Source organism: Heptranchias perlo, chromosome 6 (genome assembly GCF_035084215.1).
Source record: "Heptranchias perlo isolate sHepPer1 chromosome 6, sHepPer1.hap1, whole genome shotgun sequence".
NCBI classification, from domain to species: Eukaryota; Metazoa; Chordata; class Chondrichthyes; order Hexanchiformes; family Hexanchidae; genus Heptranchias; species Heptranchias perlo.
In genome coordinates, this window is record NC_090330.1 from 19,670,678 (window position 1) to 19,691,495 (window position 20,818).

The 20,818-nt window shown below is 41.8% G+C and overlaps 2 protein-coding genes across 3 annotated transcripts in view; one reads left to right on the plus strand and one right to left on the minus strand.

The window, feature by feature from the left end:
* The window catches only part of LOC137322797 (F-box-like/WD repeat-containing protein TBL1X), a 298,855-nt gene that overhangs the window by 261,578 nt on the left and 16,459 nt on the right, over positions 1 to 20,818 (plus strand). For both annotated transcript variants that reach the window (XM_067985867.1, XM_067985868.1), the window contains 6 exons: positions 7,319 to 7,532; positions 8,696 to 8,828; positions 13,115 to 13,256; positions 15,450 to 15,513; positions 15,596 to 15,693; positions 16,267 to 16,327. In XM_067985867.1, coding sequence (XP_067841968.1) covers positions 7,319 to 7,532; positions 8,696 to 8,828; positions 13,115 to 13,256; positions 15,450 to 15,513; positions 15,596 to 15,693; positions 16,267 to 16,327 — 712 coding nt within the window. The remainder of the gene's footprint in view (positions 1 to 7,318; positions 7,533 to 8,695; positions 8,829 to 13,114; positions 13,257 to 15,449; positions 15,514 to 15,595; positions 15,694 to 16,266; positions 16,328 to 20,818) is intronic.
* Positions 1 to 20,818, minus strand: part of gpr143 (G protein-coupled receptor 143) — a 244,293-nt gene that overhangs the window by 139,540 nt on the left and 83,935 nt on the right. The window lies entirely within an intron of this gene.

The window sequence follows — 20,818 nt, forward strand, 5'->3', positions numbered from 1 at the left end:
ACGATCGCGCGGGAAACTCACTAATTTCACCGGGCGCGTTATGTCTGTTAAAGCAAAGCAATTTTACCCATCTCTGTAAATGGGGGTGTGTGGGTTTTAGAGGGAAGACATGTAGCAACTATCAGGCAGCCTAACCTAGCCTGCCTGGCATTCCAGCCTGCAGGTTCTGCTTTTCTACCAAACACATCAGCTCAGAGGATGTTCCTCAGAACAAAATTAATAACTGGCATAAAGGCTTATGCGAACCTAAATGCCAACTGAAAAAAAAATCAAAGATGGACCAGAAATAACCTTAAAAAAATACTTGCTTTTCCATTCTGTGGCCCTTAAATGAACTTTGGTATGAGCTTTCAGTCCTGAACGCTAGGTTTCCTAGATGGCTGCAAATCAGGAAACGTATGGAGGATGTCCCCACCCCTTTTTGAATGTACTAATGAAGCTTCCATCTGTTTTGGGCACCCACCCCAATGCAAGAATGCTTAAAAGAGATGAGGTGAAACTGATCCCGCCAAATTTAGAGCTCTTATACACCCTGGGTCTGTACTCATTTTCAGGATGTAGTGGAGATGAAAATTGGCCCCTTGATATCTTGTAGGTAATTTATTTCCTAGGGAAGTTGTGAGTACAAAGCTCTAAAGGAGGCCATATTTAACTCTTATACTACTGTGTTTACCATGCTTTTTTAACAAACTCCATGCCCTGGTTCTATAAAAACATGGCCTAGAAATTGACTCGCGCCGGGAACAATCCCTGCGTCTATGAGTAGGTCAAAGGCGCACCTGAATTTGGGCTTCAGGCCTCATTTAAGTGAGACCGGTGAACTGCGGCCGCCAGCTGGGTGTCCCCAGGTAGCTTGCCGGTGAAGATGCTAGGAATTTAGGGCACTGTTTTGCTAGCAACGGCCTAAGATAAGTGCTTAAAGGAGAAGGAAAGGTGATGGGCAGAGGTGGGTGGTGGGGGCGACCGAGAGGGAAGGTGATCTGGAAGGAAGAAGATCGAGAGGAAGAAAGGCAATCGGGAGGGGGGATGGTGGGGCGACTGGGGTCCGGCAACAGTCTGCGGGACTGCAGTGGAGCCGGGAGAGAAACACTCCTGTACCTCCTGGCTCCACGTTCAGGTAAATATTTTTTTTAAACTTACCTTTTTGAAGGTGGCCCACAGCGGTCCCTTATAGCCTGGCACCAGCTGCATTCAAAGCAACCCGGTTTTTAACAGGGGACCTCAAATAGACATTAGGCCCCCTATTTATGTATGCAAAGGGACAAATGCCTGTTGCAGGCGTGAGCCTTGAACACCTATTTTTTTTGCCTATACCAATGAGGCGGGCAGCGCACTTTAAGCTTGTAATAAGTATGTGCTTCCTGCCTGCCGTATTGATGGCTTGTACACCTATTTAGCACCTGAAAAATGGGTGGGGTACCGTCCAATTTCTAGGCCCATGTCTTCTGCTATGGCTTACTTACTGGAGCCACTTCCATTGCATTCAGGGGGAGGCGAATGACTGTCCAATAGCTTTGCATCTGCAGAAGGATCCCAAGAGCTGATGTTTTATTGGACCTTGCTGGTACATTCAGAGGCTTTCAACTTCATTTGTAGAACGTCATTTTAGGGTGCCCATAGGGCCACCTCTGCGATGAAACTCTATACGGGCAATTTTAACTCTGCCCGCTCCCTTCCCGCAGTCTTCTTTTATAACCCACTCTTCTGAGCAGGCAGCAAGGATACCTGGCTGAAACTGGCGGAGTCCTTCTTTAATTATGCAGATCAGGGTCCGATGACGTCGTCGGGCCTGACTGCTATTTTAACTGGTGGCCTGAGTGGGGGAGCCATTGTGGCTTTTCTGCCAGATGAAGCCAGTGAGAAGAGGAGCTGGGGCCAGAAGAGTTGTTTAACTTTGTTTTCCATTCCTTATGGGGGCAGGAGGAGCACTTTGGTGGAGCAGTTTCTAGTGGCAACTGATGAGGGGGCATGCCGATGAGGGCCTAGAGTCAAAATCTCACGCTGCTGAGATCAGGGGGGTTTGCTTCGGCCTCCAACTGCCTGATTCCTGCTTCAAGGTAAAATCGGGGCTTCTAAAGGGAGATGAGGGACTCTGAAGAGAAGTGGATTTTAGAAGTTTTGAAGGAGTACAGAATGCCCAAAGATTGTGCAGATATCAGCTGTTGTCGCAACAAGAAATCTATAACAGTAGAACTGTAGCCCAGGCCAGGACAGGATGTTATACTGAATTTAAGGGGCTAGCCTGCTGAAACATGGCACAATACTGACTGCAAAAGTGCAGTCTAAAAGGGCTGTTAAGAGGATCACATTCAGTTAGAGCTCTATAAAATGTGACCATCCAGAGCTGTCAGTTATTGATTCTTTGAGTACAGTATTGCTAGTTTAAAGTCTATTCTCTTGCACATTGTTGCATTGCTTCTCTGTTGGTGATTGAATGTTGCAACTCCACCTCTCCCCTCAATCTAAAATAACACATTAGAGACTGACTGGCCTAATCAGCTCTTTTCTGTGTGACATAAACTGGCACCTGAAGCTGAATGAGTGAGAAAAAGCATATAAAAGGGACCTCAGCACAGGGAGTAAGATTAAACAGACTTTATGCTCCATGTGCCGAAAGAAAAGATTGCTTTTTTCAGTGATGTCAACAAACTAAACTGGTTCAGTTACTAACACAGGTTGAAATACAGTGGCTGGTAAGGTGGCATCATGGTGGTGATGCACTTTGAGTACCAGCTCCCTGCCATATTAGGAGCAAAAGCCTGAGGCCTACTCCATGCCCAGCATGTCCCACTGGGTCCAGCCAGCACGCAGTGCACTTGGGGGCCTGCGCAGGGATCATTACAGGCCCAGAATTTATTTAATTAATCATGAGACTCCAAACTCCATAATGCAGCTGCAGCACCTGATACAAATGGGCAGCATAAGGGCGGGCTACTGGAAATGTTTCCTCCTAACCCTTCCACTTACCTGCAGATGGGCTGTTGGGCATGAATTTTGCTTGGCCTGTCTTCAATCAGCTACCACCTTCCCCTGAAAAAAGCTCCTTTAACTGTGTTGTCAGCCAGCAGCTATTTATGTGCTGTAAGCACAGGAAAATTCCACCCCATGAACTCCCATTGCATCAGGAGAAATACACTAGAAGCAACATTTAAATATTGAAATGAGCTGATCCTGCGTTACTGTGGAGATCAGTGCATTTGTAAGCTGATCCGAGTTGTGTAAGGAGCAGCAGTCCTGGCGGTTCGGCACCAGAAACACATTATCAAACCCCGACCTTTGATGCAGAATATTCTTCCCCTGCTTCTCTGGTGTAGTCACTAGAAATAGGAGTAGAAATTGAACCTCATTGCACCCAATTTACGGGCGCGATAAGGGCCAAGTTCCTCCAGCGCTGCCATATTAAGCCAGATGCGCATGGCGTTTGCCTGGAACAGGCGTTCCGTTCCTTACATTTGTAATTGAAACACCCATTTCAGAATCCCTGCACTAAATTGGTGAACGATTAGCAGAACCCCGTAGGTTTAAACAAATGCTGAATTCAGTCTGATCTCTCAACAGAGTATTTAGTGGATTTTAAAAATATGCACCTGACATGTAAGCTCCTGACCCGCTGTTCTCTATTTTTGCACTTTTTTTTAAAACTATGTATGAAATGTACAGATGTTCCTTTTGTGTAGTATCTTCATGTCTAATACTGGAGTTGAATATCTGCATCAAGTATTATTGCTGTTGAATATTCAGTGACAACCAAAACCAAGATTTTAGAGCAAACAAATCCTGTTTAATTGGAAATATACTATAAATGTAAAAACCATTGATAAACAAATATAAAACAAGCATATATTTTAATGCAGAATACTTCAAAGAATCTTAGCATCCAAGTTATGTACCTTTTATTGTTAAAGATCTTGGGGTGAAATTGGTCTTTGCCAGTAGCGCGAAACAGGCTCAAAGCGAATTGGCTTTTACATTGTGCCCAATTTTCTTTCTCCATTGGCTCCAGTTGGGCTGCTGATTCACTGAGGCTGTTTCGGGCTACTGGCAAAGACTTACTTCACCCCCCTTAAATACTGAACTACGCTCATTCAAACTATTCATCATTGGTAACATTTTTATTTCCATGTAAAGGGTTAATGATTTTTAAATTGCTTTCACAAGGAAAACCTTGAACTTATATGCAAATACAGAGTTTAATTTAGCAGAATGCTTCACATACTGTACTTGAAACAACTGAACTATTAATAGACTAGTTAATGGAAACTGCATTGTAGGGTTTAACGTGGTGCAGTGCATTACAGGACTGGTGATGAATGATAGCTAGCAAATTTGTAGCAGCAGTTTCACAAAAGTTGGATGCTCATCTCAGTGCCTTCAGAGGGGATAATAAATGGAGGCCAGATACACAGCTGGACAGGCAAGAGGGAAAATTCTGAAGGCAAGTCACCCTAGGCCACTGTGAAGCAGCTGCTGACAACTGCCTCAACAGTGGCATCACCGGAGGACTAGAATCATGTACCTGTTACTCTCCTCAACCAGAGATTGATGTGTGGCAGGAGACAAACAAATTTTAGATTCAAAATAATATGACATACTTACAACCTGACTACATCTGGCACCCTATTAAATGACCCCGTGTGTTTGAAAAAGTATAAATTGTTATCATTTACAGGATGGGATTTTAAAATAGGTTTTTATGATAAAAGATCAAATAATAAGCTTCATGCAAGTCCTGGGCCTACCAATATAGTTAGGGGTTGCTTTATGGCATGGGTACAACCTATGAGATTGTGCTGTTCAGTTTTTCTGTATTGGGTTACAGCATTTGTAAAATATACACAAACTTCCATGTCGCTTGCTGTTTGGATCTCCTATTTAAATGGCCAGTCTGTTCCAAATCTTTGTAAAGCTGCAGTTAGAAGTCAATTTAGAATGTTATTACTATAATATCTGCTGTATAATTTCTGCCATCATATGTGCCTTTGTGTTCTGTTGATTTACTGGAGCAACTTCTATATCTGTATGTTTTGTAAGGGTTTTAGCAAAAAAATGTCATGGTAACTCTGAGGATCAATTCATTCACAAGTGTAGATTTTAGTCTGAACTTTATTTCACAATCCAGAGTGGCTCCTCATGAAAATTGAAGTGAAGCCCCACTGTTGTAATTTTGTTAGTTGGTATGTAGGATGCGGGGAGGGGGCAGGAAATTGAAGGAAAGGGAGAGCATTCGAGTGAGATTGAATTAATCGTTTAACTTACTGCAGCAATAGGTTATCCATGTAGCAGCAATAACTGAAAGCTGGTGTTATTTAGGACCCTGTGAAAATGCACATTCTAGGTTTAGCAGTCTGTTCCCCCCAGGAGGAGGTACATTTGAAGGGAGTGGGAGTGAGAATTCTGAGAATTTAGAAATAATTAATGGTAATGATTGCATTCACGGTGCAGACTGCATCACTTCTGTGGGTATCTATGGAAACCGCAGACACACAACAGCAATTTTTGTTTTTAAATAATACAGAGACCAGAAACAGTAAGGTAGATTAGAAACATTCCATCACATATAGCGCTACCATTAGCGACCTTCAAACTATATGGCTGTTTGGTGGAAAATCTTTGTTCCATCTAATAAATGAATGCATCATGGCCACGTAGTATAATTATGTGTTACAACAGCGTACACAAGGAAGTAGGGGTGAATGCTTTCCATTGTTGAGTTACCTTTTCAAATTTAACTACTGTAGTAATGGACTATGGCAGCAGCTCTTTAACAGTACATTTACCATTTGGGATATGAATGGGAACCTGTATTATACTGCTACATACTACAGCTGCTGTGCACTGCACTACTACATCATCTGTATTATTATGGATTTTAAAGTTAAAATAGATGCTTTAATTTCTTGAAACAGTAAAAATTGACAGGTTTAGAGTATTGACTGCTCTTCTTGTAAATTTTAAAGCACACAGACACTTCCATTGTGCAGCAAAAGAATTTAACAGCAAGTGTTAGTGAACTTGTATAATGGCTATGTTGTTCCTATAATAAACTAGCCAAAATATCCACATGTCACTGCTCTTTTCTGTAATGTGGCATGGTAAACCTGTAAGCTTTCAATATAACTGCTGCTATTCCCCTTGCAATCCCACATGTTACCTAACAAGCACATCTTCAGAAAGCTGTCATGATAAATATATGCAGATAATGACAGATGTTTTACAGCAACATATGAACTACATGGAAGTACAAAAATAACCGTCATAATTATTGTGTCAAAAATAAAGCGTTTTTGTCTCAGCTGTAGCATGATACTGATTTCTGTAATTCTGTCATGGTACATCAGGGGCTAAAAATCAGCTTATTTTGTTATAATAGTTACAATCAGTCACCCCTATCCGAGCCAGGCATCCAAAGGAGGGGGACGAATCCATTCAGCTCTAATACAAACATCTAATGGGATTGGTTAAAAAATATATTTGATTGCTGCTCTTCTGGGAGTTTAATAGACAGTTATTTAAATTTGCTTGGTCCCAGTCATTTATTTGGATAGTATTTCTGAGCCTTCAGACAGAGATAGTTAGGACAGGGAGCTTCTGTGGATGGTGAGGAGGAAGAACTGCCAAGCAAGAACATTGTAGTTTAGCACAGCAGTCACTGCTGTTTTTTCTACTTACTTGAAAAGATAGTCAGACATAATTACTGTAAAATATAATGTGAGTTAAAGGCTAAGTCACAGTCACAGGTAAGTGTTATTCTGCCACCTTCTGAGCTCAAGGAAAATCATGTGAGAGCATGTGCATAAAACCAACAAGTCAAAATATAGTAAAGAGGGCTCTCTTTAAAATCCCTGAGCATTCTACAAATTACCCAGATATTCAGTTGGGGTCACAAGAAATAGGAGCTCACTCTTAATCTGAGACATTAATAAAATATATAGAATTTAAAAAAGTTAAAACTCCAAAAAAGCAACATAACTATGTTAACAGTCATGTTGGAGTGAGTTACATTCTATAACTCATGTCAAGGTTCAGATGTCATTCGCTAATTTCAGATTTGTAGCAAGCTCCAGTCTAACTACTATTTTACGTGCAATCTTGCTTGATACAAAACCCACTCATCATTTGTGTTTTATGGGAACCAGACCAAAGTTTCTGTATCAGCGGTGTATCAGATAGTGTTATAGGGAGGAGTTCTAGGGCTTCGCTGCTAAAAGGCATCAGAGATTTCAAAAGATTAATGTGTGTGGTTTGATTTTTTTTGGTTGCATTCTCAACCAATGTTGGTTCATTTTAAAATTGTATTGGAAACCTCTTTTCTTTCTAGGATGGCACAGTGTTCGATGGCAGGCCGATTGAGTCACTGTCTCTAATAGATGCTGTGATGCCTGATGTTGTACAGACTCGGCAGCAAGCATTCAGAGATAAACTAGCACAACAGCAGCAAGCAACAGCTGCATCTTCAGCTCCACAGCAACCAACACCAAAGAATGGAGAAGCCACTGTTAATGGGGAGGAAAATGGTGCACACACCATCACAAGTAAGCTGTGCACCATATTGTTTTTTTAACCTAAAAATGGAGCATCTAGTGTATTAACACTGAGGCATTATTTCTGTATATAATTTCTGTGAATCATATTTTAATGCAATGACCTACCAAAAATTTTTAACAAGAAGTTCGGACAACCAAAAGCTGATCAGTTATGTCAAAGTGAAAATTGTAGAATTTATCTCCCACCTTTGGTATTGTCTATTATTTTTATTTTAGATAAAAATGCATAAATGGATAATATTAAGGATATCTATTTTTGATATTTGGGAATTACTTTTATTTGTTTTTATCAAACACTGGGGCAACATGACTAATCATATCACTACATGTTAGTGTGTCATCAAAATGTCACCTTTCTGTTCTCCTTGTCCAGCAATCAATTCATTGTAGTTGAGTAATCACTTTGGCGTCTGTATGTGCGTATATGTGCACAACCCACGTACATTCACAGTGTATTCACATGGTGGGTGGAATATTTCATCATGTACAATATAATCATTTGTAACAACATTAGAGTCCCAATTCAGTATTCAGTTTGACTTAAAAATTCCAGGTTCAGAAATATCACCAAATTCTATGCAATGAAAATAAAACTGTATAGATTGATTTGGAAGGTTTTTTTCTTGCCAATTATCTTCCCTCCTCTCCTGAAGATGTTGATTCCTTTCTGAGTTACAGTTTTATTGGGCCAGTTGCCCTCTTGTACCTCACCTATTCATGGGTGTGAGGCTTGACAGTGAAAATTGGCAGACCTTCCGCCCGAGGGGAGCATCAAAGCCACATTCAATTCAGTCCTCTTCCGCAGTTCCAGAAGGGGGTCACTGGATAGCAGGAACCCAAAGCAATCTTCCCCTTTCCTAGCACATGGGTGCTGAGGCTAATTCTAGCACCTCTACCATTGTCTCAGTTGAATTCAGCATAGACTGGGATCCTCTTTGTGTGTATGGTTCAGCTGCTCACTGGGTAGACACTCTGGGCCATAGCAGGAGCTATAGAAACTCTTGTTAGCACAACTTTACTTTTCCAGTGATTACATAATAACTTAACAATCTTCATTGTGACTGGGTTTTTTTTTATATTAGGTAAAGTGAATTAGATTGATTTAAAGTAATTTCTTCCAAATGGCTGAAATTTTAAATGACTCTTTGCAGATAATCACTCTGATGCCATGGAAATAGACGGCGATGTTGAAATTCCTTCAAACAAATCCATAGTCTTAAGGGGTCATGAATCAGAAGTATTCATTTGTGCCTGGAACCCAGTCAGTGATCTTTTGGCATCGGGGTAGGTACCAGATTGGAACAAGTTAAGTGACAAAAGTTAAGGTACAGTAAGTCTCCTGTCCTGACATCAGTGGCAAGATTATATTACTCTTTCCTCCCTACCAAGTGGCTTGAGAACTATGACGTGCTAGTTAGCAGCATCCAAATATGGTAGCAGATATTAGTTTCCTGACCCCTTTAATGGATTTTCATGCTGCCATTGAGGGGCAGGAAAAAGCAAATCCCCTTTAATAAAAGTACAACCTTTTGGAGAAAAAAAGTGCTGCTTGGGCTTTAGCTTGGGAGCACAATTTTGGAGCCAAAAAAAATGTAGAAACTTGCCCCAAATTTGCTGGGACTTTAACTTGTCTGTGCTGCATAAATGGTTTATGTGGTATTTTTCTTCCTCCTGTAGAAATATTTGCTTGACATCTGGAAGAGTTGGGTGATAACTTGTTTATTATTGTGGCCAATATTCAACAGCAATCTAGTAAACACCACAATGGTGGCATGGAACCAAAGAAGTGTTGTTCAACCAAGGTTTAAACTACACTTTCAGCCTTAAAATTTATGAACTGATTTTTAGAATCATCTAACCAAAGTGGTATGGCACACTGGCTTAGAAATTAATTCGTCTGTAAAACGGATGCCTAAGAGTCCAATATGGCGGTTGGCCGGTGCGCGCACAGGTTCCGCATTGAAAGTGCACCCTCCGCCATATTGGATTGGGCTCCTCCGTAGGCATCCAGGATGTGCACCAGAAATATTAAAAATGCTCATTAGAATATTTAAATAAGGGTTGTAAATTGGTCTGCCCTAGCCCCTGACTTGCCCAGCAAATCATGGTGCTATCAGGCAGTAAGGACCTTGCAGGAACTCTATTTAAAGGACTCATCCACTCCATACAGGTTAGTTGCTGCTTTGTCTTCTTTGGCTGTTGGTTAAGTTATGGACCCTTTTTTTGGCTATTTTCTGCATTCAGCAATGCAATTCCGACTTCTGCTAACATCTTTTTGCTGGTACTGGACTGCTTTTGTCTTCCTTGAAAACAGTTTTCTTCCAGTCGTGGGTAGTCTGATAAGTCTGCCTTTGCGGCTGGAGGACAAGATGGAGCAGCAAAGAAGACAGGAGAGAGCAGAAGCAGCTGAGAGAAGAGGGAGGAGAAGGGTACTGTGCAGGAGATCACACCCACAGTGCGTCTTCTAGGAGCAATTGTCAAACCTCAACTTCACTGAGGAGCAATGAGTGGGGCGCCTTTGCTTCACCAAGGAGGCTGTCATGGAGCTATGTCACCTGCTGCAGCCACAACTGGACCCTTAAACCAGGTCATGGGACAGCACTGTTGGTGACGATCAAGGTCATCGTGGTTCTTACTTTTATGCAATGGGGTTCCCTCCAAGCTGCAGCAGGTGACATCAGCGACATCTCCCAGCTTGCAGTGTACTGCTGTATCAGGGAGGTCACCGAGGCCCTCTACCCTAAGAGGAACAGCTGCATCACGTTCCCACTGGACAGAGCGAAGCAGGGCAAGAGCAGTAGCCTTCGCCCGCATTGCAGGCTTCCGTAGGATCCAAGGTGCCATAGACTGAACCCACATTTGCTTGCATGCTCCCCATCACCATCTTGGCATCTTTCTGAATAGAATAGAATAGAAAGGGATTCCACTTCCTCAATGTCCAGCTTGTTTGCAATCACAGGAAGCGCATCAAGCAGGTCTGTGCCTGGCATCCTGGCAGCAGTCATGATTCATTCATCCTGAGCCAGTCCTCTGTGCTGCCTTTATTCCAACTAGGCCATCAGGACAGGAAGAGTGGTGACACACTTGAAGCCCCTGTCAACACTAGCAGCCAGAGCCAAGGTAGCAGCCATCTAAGCTTCCATGGCAACAGTGTGAGCTGCCATAGAATCTGTCTGAACTGTCAGCAGAGGTTACATCATGGTGGGCACCACTATTGTGTTCCAGGATTCAAGATAGAAGAAGGGAAAAAGAAGATGTGATGTGAAAAAAATCCTGCGCGCCGTTGCGTCAGCCAGCATTGCCACTCATTACGGCTATAACTCTTCCCCTTGATCATGATGACCAGCCGGTCGTCTTCAAGAGGGAAAAGGGTGTGCAGGCGGGCTCAGCCTCCTTTGGTCCATGCCTTCTGCCGCATGTTGTGCACGACCTTCTCCTGCAAGAAGGAAGGGAGTACGGTGCTTTGAGAATGTGCCCATCATGGTAGAATGGTTTCTATGTTGTGGGGAAGTGAGGGCTGCAATAATGGTGAGAGTAGGAGATGCAGAGTGTGTGAGTAAGAGGTGGAGTGAGGTGTGGTGGAGTGATTGTAGGAAAGTGAAGGAAGTGAGAAAGGGGAGTATTGTGAGTAGTGTGGCTGCAGGTGTATGGAGTAGTGTGGCTGCAGGTGAGTGGAGAGAGTAATTGATGTGAGACGTAAGATTCTCACCTTGACAATTCTGGTGAGGTTGTTGAACTTTTTGCAGCATTACAACCAAGTCCTGGGAGCTAAGCTCCTGGCGTTAACATACTCAGCGACCTCTTCTTCCCACTGGCGGCAGAGGTGTTGCCTGGAGGACTTTCGCCCGCACCCCCCCCCCCCCCGGGGAAACAGGATCTCTCTCCTCCTGTTGACAGCCTGGATCAGGGCCTCCAACGCTGCATCTGAAAATCTGGGTGCACTCTCTGCACCTTTTCCAGCCGGAGTGCACCTGCCCTTTAAGGAGGTGGTAGCTGTCTTTAAGTGGTATCAGTGAAGCCTGATTTCTATCCCTCAAACAGGCATGCAAGAACAACTTGCATTTATACAGTGCCTTAAAATGTCCCAAGGCGCTTCGCAGGAGCATTATCAAAGAAAATTTGACACTAAGCCATATAAGGAGATATTAGGACAGGTGACCAAAAGCTTGGTCAAAGAGGTAGGTTTTAAGGAGCATCTTAAAGGAGGAGAGAGAGATAGGGAGGCAAAGAGATTTAGGGAGGGAATTCCAGAGCTTAGGGCCCAGGCAGCTGAAGGCACAGCCACCAATAGTGGAGTGATTAAAACCAGGGATGCGCAAGAGGCAAGAATTGGAGCCAATAACCAGAGCTGGCTGCACGTCTGGCTCATTATAATGACTTCCCTAAACAAATTTCAAGTTGCCGCTACTCCCACATGAACAGACACATGCAGCGAGCAACCCTCCCCCTGCGCGCCCATTTTCAGGCACGATTGAATTTCTAGGTCACTAAATTAATGCAAATATTGTGCACAAGTGATATTATCAGTTAAAAATACCTGTGCGTGCTCAAAGTTGCTTGTGTTGCTATAATGGAGAGAAATCAACTGAAGAACAATGGGGGTAAAATGCTGAGCTTCAGAACAGCCGTCTCATTTTTATGGGATATGCTGAGGCTTGTAGTTTTTGTAACCTCACATATTAATTTATATACTATTGCTCATCAAGGTAGGAATAACATACTTAAAAGTGCTTGAAGGTTAGTGTTGAATTAACAGTTTCAGAGAATGGCAACCAATTAAACATTTTGCACAAATAAAGTACAAAACATGACAAATTTTTAATTTTAATGCATTTAATAACACTTTTAAAATGGATAAAAGCAGAAAATTGGAAAACTAAAGTCATGAAATGTTTTGTCAAGTTATTTTGACAGTATTGGCATATGTGAGCAAGACCTTCAACAATGCTAATATGCTTTCAATCGAAATTACTGGAAATAATGTAGCAGGCTCATTGTGTAAAAATGTCAGCCATTAATTGGAATTTTCATGGAGAAGAGTTTAGAGAATACATAACAGGTACCCATTGGGCACAGTGTTTGTCCAACAAATGCCCAAAGTGATTTGTCTTTTACTATAAATGTATAAGAATAATAAATAGGAAACCAGTGTTAAACCAATGTTAACCAAATGTTAAAACCAATGAATAATCTAAAACAGAAAAATTGGCATAGTAATTTCAAACATGGAATAATTATGAATCATTTAAAAATTCATCATAATGTGGACAGTACTTACTGTGGTATAATTTTTCTGCCAATGGTATGCACTGGTGACACCACAGCAAGGTGATCAAAATTGGGAGCACTGAACCTGTGATCAATCACTTGCGGCACCACCATGCCACCTAGTGGTGTAACAACATTTAGCCATAGAGAGCTCAATTTCCCAATCTGTTATATATTGGGAGACTTTATAATTTACATGTGAATTGTCGCTGTTTTAGAAGTGCTAAGTCTCAAAATTAGAAGCAACTGATTATAAAAAGGGTATAAGAGAAACTTTAACAAGTACATTTTTCTGTTCGTAGTTCTGGAGACTCAACTGCAAGGATATGGAACCTTAATGAAAACAGCAACAGTGGCCCTACTCAACTAGTACTAAGGCATTGTATCAGAGAAGGCGGGCAAGATGTTCCTAGCAATAAGGATGTTACATCACTCGACTGGAATGTAAGTTTCTATGGTTGTAAAACCAATTAGTAACCCTTCTGTGACTCCTTCTAATTGAAATCTATTAACCATTAACTCAAACTTCAATTTTCAAAAGTACACACCTTAATCTCATTAGGATGCCGATATAAAGCTCTCAAATAAGTAGCCGTTGTAAGTTAATGAGTTACAAAATAGTGCACAGTATTATTCTGTGTTGAAAAAGACCATCACTGAAAATGTCTCGCTTTGGCAAGATTTGCTCTTACATTTCTTCGACCAACCCTTGCATCCCACTATGGAATACAACATTCATGTAATGCCCCATGCGGTGCAAATTTAATAACCAGCTATAACTCTTCTAATGCTATAACTCTTGTAACAGTGTTCCCCTAAAGCTCCCTCTTTACAAGGAGATCTCCCAATCATTATTAGCTACAAAATGTATTTCTAAAATTGAATTTGTAGCTTGGCTTCATTGGTTAAAAAATTAAATGTTTCTCAGAGTCAGTAGTTTGTCTCCAGTTACTTATTCTTTCATACCTTTGGGATCTGTTATCAATGCTTAAATGCTGGAGGGATTTCCTTGCATAAACTTTGCCGGTGAAGTCCAAGGGCACTTTGAAGAAGTATGTGAGAAAATAACAGCTGTGTCTACTCTAATCTCACGGTGATGAGTCAGAGCAAGCTGCTGGCAAATTTCGATTAGTGCATCAATGTTAATATAGATTACTGTGTTAAATGAATTTTTCCCTGCTTAAGAAGGTGAAATTCATGGCTGTTCTACACATTGCTGTTGTGAGTACGCTTGCTACAATCCACACCCGCTCCGCACAGCTGCAATTATGATGTAATTGGGCATGTTTCCAGCACTAGAGACTGCGATGGAGATGCTAATGGTATCATTGGTATGGGATTAGTTAAAGTGATGTGAGCACTGTTGACAAGAACTCTGAATCAAGATCCAAATCAAAATCAATCTGAATTATGGCCCATTTCATAGGATTCCGGTTCACATGCACCTAGCTATGTGGGGAAATAGCACTTCACGGGGATAGTGGGACATTTTGACATTTTAGGGTTGATTTTCTGAAGTGAGCCGCGTTGCAGTGACTAGAGGTTGAGTACTGTACTTGCATTGTTATGGCTGGTCTCCTATTCCACTTTCTACTATACCTGGTCTCCTATTACACATTATCCAGTACCTGATCTCCTGTTCCACTTTATCCAGTTCTTGGAATACCTTTCCATTTTATCTAGCATCAGGTCTCCTGCTTCACTTTATCCAATATTTGGTCTACCCCTCTACTTTATTCACTATCAGATTTCCTGCTCCACTTTATGCAGTGCCAGGCCTCTCACTCCACTTTATCCAGTGCTAAATTTTGCAGTATTAATGGTCAACCTAACATTGGAAAGACCAAAGCCATCCTATTCCGCTCCCACCAAAACCCCACACTCTAGCCCGATTCCACCCCCTCCCCAGCTCCAATCAAGCTAAACCCAACCTTCAGATGAGATTCAAATGCTATGCCATATCTGTCACTGAAACTGTCTGTTTCCACCGATTTCCCCAACCTCACTTTTAGCCTCACCCACACCTTAGTCACCTACAGTCTCAAGATCCCCCAGTTTTTTTTCTTGCTGGTGTGTTGAGTTCCACACTATATAAATTCCAACTCATCCAAAACTGCACCATCCACATCCTATCTCACACTGGTCTATCACTCTTGTCTTCTCTGACCTTATTTAGCCCCCAGTTCCCTAACATATTGAATTCAAAATCCTCGCCTTCTTACAGATACCGCCTCCATGGCTTTGCCTGCTGTATCTCCGCAATCTCCTCCAGCCCTATGTGCCAATGCATACCCTCTACTCTTCCAACTCTGGCCTCCTTTGCATCTTCCCCTCCCTCTGGTAGCAGGGCTTTCTGCTGTCCTGCTCTTATATCTAGAATATTCTCCCTAAAACTCTACATCTTGCTACCACCCTCCAATTTCAAAAACCTCCTCAAAACCCACCTCTTCGACCATGTCTTCAGTCTCCCTCGCTAATTCCCCTACTATTGTAGGCATTTGTTTTCCATTCTGAGAAATGCTTTGCATTGTTTATTATGTTAACGGTATTTTATTAAATGCAAGTTGTTGTTCTTGTCACAAGAACAAAATCATTATATTAGTGGTGGAAGACTACTACCATGATTGTTTTTTCCAGAGCGATGGAACACTGTTGGCTACAGGATCATATGATGGATTTGCAAGAATATGGACAAAGGATGGTAAGTCATGAGGTGAAATATATATATCTTTAAAATGTCAGATTGCTATAGAATTTTTCCTATAAACTTGAATGTTTTACAGGCAACCTCGCAAGCACCCTAGGACAACATAAAGGACCCATCTTTGCTTTAAAATGGAACAAGAAGGGAAACTATATTCTCAGTGCAGGTGTTGATAAGGTAAGAATGAATTGCAGTAATGGTTTGCAGAAAAGCAAATATCGGACCTTTATGTAAGATTTAACTTTTTTCTCCCCCCTCGGAGTGTATGACCCTCCTTCTACTTTTTTCTAGTTATTTTCTCAGTCTGTCTTGGCTATACGCCAACTACAGCGAGAAGGCAACTAGTTCCCAGGCCTCTACCAGTGGTTCTGTGACTTGGCTAAGGAGAGATGAATGTCAGCAGCTCAGTGATAATTATTCTTTTATTCCCTCCATGCCCCACCACTGCCAATCCCAGCTTGTGCAGAAGCACCTGGCCACTACTTGGCTCTTCCCCTTGCTGATGCAAGGGAGATTGGGAACTCAGTGGTGTGGAGGATCATGGACATGAACCCATCCTTTCACATCAGGGCATTGCATCTCCAATTGATTATCATCATTGAAGAATACAATGCATTTTTTTTTAAAAAGGAGCAACACAACTGATTGCTAGTTGGCATCTTTTTTTTTCGCTCTGTGTAAAAGGGAAAACTACTCTCTTCCAGTCCGTCATATTTTTCTCTGAGACTAAGAATTTCATTTTCTTTTCAGACAACAATAATTTGGGACGCTCATACAGGCGAAGCCAAACAGCAATTTCCCTTTCACTCAGGTAAAAAGGAACCGTGTAATGTATTTTGATAGCCATTAAGCATTGAGAATGTTGTAGTGTAGGCAGATTTTTACTGGGGGTTACATAAGAATTACATAGATTCTATATAATTCTATCAAAGGGGTGCTGTCACTGTTCAGTGAGCTCCTGGATCAAACTGCTCTGAGCGGCCTGTTTTAGAACCTCTGCTTTGCCTGCCAGGAAAGTTCATCCTGGCAGTGCTATTTTTTTTCTTCAGATTTGTTTTTAAAGTGGAGAGTTGCTTGGTACCATGGATGACATTATAGTATCAACGATGACTTCATTCAGGTTGCAAGTATATAGACATTGCTAAGAGGTTTACTGTGCTAATTTGCAGTGATGATGATGGTCCTTCAACTCTATAATTCACATGTTTGATTGCCCAAGTCGGAAAGGCGTTGGGTTCATTTCCAATTCCTATACCAGCCATCTTTTAAGGCATCTTTGAGTTAAATTGCTAACTTATATGAACTTGACTAAATGATTGCTGAATAATTACGTGAATATGATCTCCATAATAGGGCCAGTTCTTTATTTTAAATGATTTAGATAATTTGGGAACTGTTTATTTAACTGGTTGCAGAAATTTGTTCTTTTTCATTCCAGTTGCTTCTGCTAAGTTAACATTTCAAGCTGAGTTCAGCATAATCTTAATTCTATTCATTTGTGAAAATTGATGACTTATTTAGCATTACATACGTTTTTTACGTTGTCTTCAAGGGTAAAAGTACACAAGCCATGATCAATTGCATGTAAAAGACTGGTTAGGCCAGTTCTCCAGAAATACCTTTCCTTTCAATTCAGTGTTTGTTTATCAAGTCTCTTGAGTTCATTCTTAACTTAGACACAAATGATTCTTCTGGAAAGACAAAAAAATGCAGACTTTATATAACGCCTTGTCAGATATCTCAGAAATATCCCGAAGCACTGCACATTACAATGAACCAAGCCTGATCCTGTCTTCACTGGATGTCCATTCCACATACTCTTTCCAGCACAGGTCTGTGTGGAGTGCTCGGAGATAAAACTCTGATTGATTACCACCCCCCCAAACCAGCCAAGGGGCACTACGGCCAATTAAAGTACCCAAAACCTGCCTCATCTGGAATCTCAGCACAGTCCAAGATTGAACTTTGGAGTTTCTTGGTCTCTATGGTTCAAGTCCATGCTGAGCCAACTGAGCCCTCGAAGTTTGCAACTTTGCAATAAGCACTTCTGGAGTGTGCAGAATTTTCACCCCGATGTCTCAACGCAAGAAATTAAAAACTGTTAAAAACCAAATTGTTGCGGATGCCTAATTTGAAACAGTCTAACTTGACTGAATATTTGCAAGAATGTGCAGGAGCTATAAATAGGCAAATGGCACATGAGCTGCTTAAATGGAATGTCTGGTATTTGAAGTTTTCATAATGTTACAGGTAATTAGATTATTGTAAAAGAGGGATTTAATTGGCAGACAGAAATTGATAAAAATCCATGGTTCTAGAGTGAGCACAACTGTCTCTATTGGGTAACAAAATTATGCAATAAATGTTTTCGGTCTACCAGTGATCCAGTCTACCAGTACATTAAGAGTTCCACAATGGTAATGTGTTGGACCATAAGAAGAGATTGGCTACTTCGGGCTGTTATTGTGTAATTTCCCAATGTCCGCTACTGTAATGCACCGAGAATGCCAGAGCGGAAAGTCTCTTCCATAAAAATTCAATGAGCACTTAATCCCCTATTCTATCTGTCCCTCCGATGAGATGTTAAACAGAGGTTCCGTCTGTCTGTTCCACAGGTTCAGGTGGACATTAAAGATATCATGGCACTATTTGAAACGTAGGAAGTTCTCCAAATGCCCTGGTCAAAATTCTTCCCTCAACTAACATCATCAAAAATAGATTTAACTGGGCATTTATCTCATTGTTGTTTGCTGCATTTGCCTACAGTCCCTTCATTTCAAAGCTAATTCAGCAGTTTGGGACATTTCTGAGAGGTGTAATAAGGTGTTATATAAATCCAAGCCTTTGTTTTCTTTTATAAAAGGCAATGTCCAATTCCTTGTAACCATACTACTAGATTTTCAAGTGGAAAAGAAGAAAGTAGTTTCATACATTGGTACTTGCTTTGTGCTATAAATTTGAAAAAGTAAACTTTTTTTATGTGATGTATGTCTAAACATTTTGAGTTAATGTTCCTAGAAAACACACATTTGAGATTTCTCAAGAAAGCACCAATAATAAAACTTTCTCTGCGTGATTTTTCAAAAAAAATCCAAAGAAAACCCGCAATTCAAACCAAGAACTGATTACTCATTTCTAAATTACAGGGCTGATGTTTCTTTTCAAGTGTATCTTAGATTTCATTTGGAACCTATTCAAATTGTTTTGTACTTTGCACATGTACTGAGTTTTAAAAAAAACTGTTTTTGCTCATCAAAGTCAGACATGTTAGTGCTGGGAAATGAACATGTTTCAATTTCAGACAACTGTGAACGTATCAAGCACTATAAGATCAGATATAGCAAAGAGTTCGCTTTACTCTCCCCCAACGATGTCCATTGGAAAAGCACTGTTTACTGCAAAAGTGTGAGGTTTTCATTTCCTGCACCAGTTTTCTCTAGAGTGAAATTACTAAATTAGGGGCAGTTTGGTGGTGTTAGCTGATATTGTTAACAGTTACTTCTCCTCAGGTACTGTCTCCCTCCCCTTCAAATTTGCCGTCATCGCCCCCCTCCTCAAAAAACCCACCCTTGATCCCTCTGTCCTTGCAAACTACCGCTCCGTCTGCAACCTCCCTTTCCTCTCAAGTCCTTGAACGTGTTGTCGCCTCCAAAATACGTGCCCATCTTTCCCACAATTCCCAGTTTGAATCCCTCCGATCACATTTCCGCCCCTGCCGCAGTATTTAAACAGCCCTTATCAAAGTCACAAATGACATCCTATGTGACTGTCACCGTGGTAAACTATCCCTCCTCATCCTTCTCGACCTGCCTGTTGACCACACCATCCTCCTCGAACATCTCCTCCATCATCCGGCTGGGCGGGACTGCGCTCGCCTGGTTCCATTCTTATCTATCCAGTCGTAGCCAGAGAATCACTCGCAATGGATTCACTTCCCACTCCTGCACTGTTACCTCCAAGGATCTATCCTTAGCCCCCTCATATTTCTCATCTGTATGCTGCCCCTTGGCGACATCATCCGAAAACACGACGTCAGGTTCCACGTGTACGCTGACAACATCCAGTTCTACCTGACCACCACCTCTCTCGACTTCTCCACTGTCTCTGATTTGTTCATGCTGCTTGTCCAACATGAGCAAAAATTTCCTCCTCCTAAATATTGGGGAGACCGAAGCCATTGTCTTCGGTCCCCGCCACAAACTCCATTCCCTAGCCACCGACTCCCTCCCTCTTCCTGGCCACTGTCTGAGGCTGAACCAAACTGTTCACAACCTTGGCATCCTATTTGACCCTGAGATGAGCTTCTAACCCCATATCCACTCCATCATCATGACCGCCTACTTCCAGCTCTGTAACATCGCCTGTCTCCACCCCTGTCTCAGCTCATCTGTTGCTGAGACGCTCATCCATGTCTTTGTCACCTCTAGACTTGACTATTATAATACTCTCCTGGCTGGCCTCCCGTTTTCCACCCTCCACAAACTTGGGCTCATCCTAAACTCTTCTGCCTATATCCTAACTCGCACCAAGTCCAGTTCACCCATCACCTCTGTGCTCGCTGACCTACATTGGCTCCCAGTCAGGGAATGTTTCAATTTTAAAATTCTCATTCTTGTTTTCAAATTCCTCCATGGCCTCACCCCTCCCTATCTCTGTAGCCTCCTCCAGCCCTACAACCCTCCAAGATCTCTGCGCTCCTTCAATTCTTGCCTCTTGCGCTTCCCCAATTTTAATCGCTGCACCATTGGCGGCTGTGCCTTCAGTTGCCTAGGCCATAAGCTCTGGAATTCCCTCCCTAAACCTCTCCACCTCTCTCTCCTCCTTTTAAAATGCTCCTTAAAACCCACCTCTTTAACCAAGCTTTTAGTCACCTGTCCTAAAATCTCTTTATGTGGCTTGGTGTCAAATTTTGTTTGAGAACGCTCCTGTGAAGTGCCTTGGGATGTTTTATTACATTAAAGGTACTATATAAATGCAAGTTGTAGTTGTAGGCCTCTGACAATTAGGAACTAAGTTAAGGTTGTCCAAATTTAACTCACGTAGAACCCTCATAGCCAGCAGAGAGAGAAGACTTTCATTTTTTGGTTTGGGCAGTATTGGAATCCTTTTGAAGAACTGAGAGTGAATGACAAGTTTGTCTTTCCAGTTCAAGAACAGCATGTTGGGAATGGGAGTAGTGAGAAGAGAAGATCCAAGAGACTAGAGTTGCCACTTTTTGCCAATTCCAACGCTCATCAGGGGTCAGGGTAGGAAGGGGGTATCATGGCTTCAGCTCTGAGGTTTGCTTTGGTGATGATGAAAA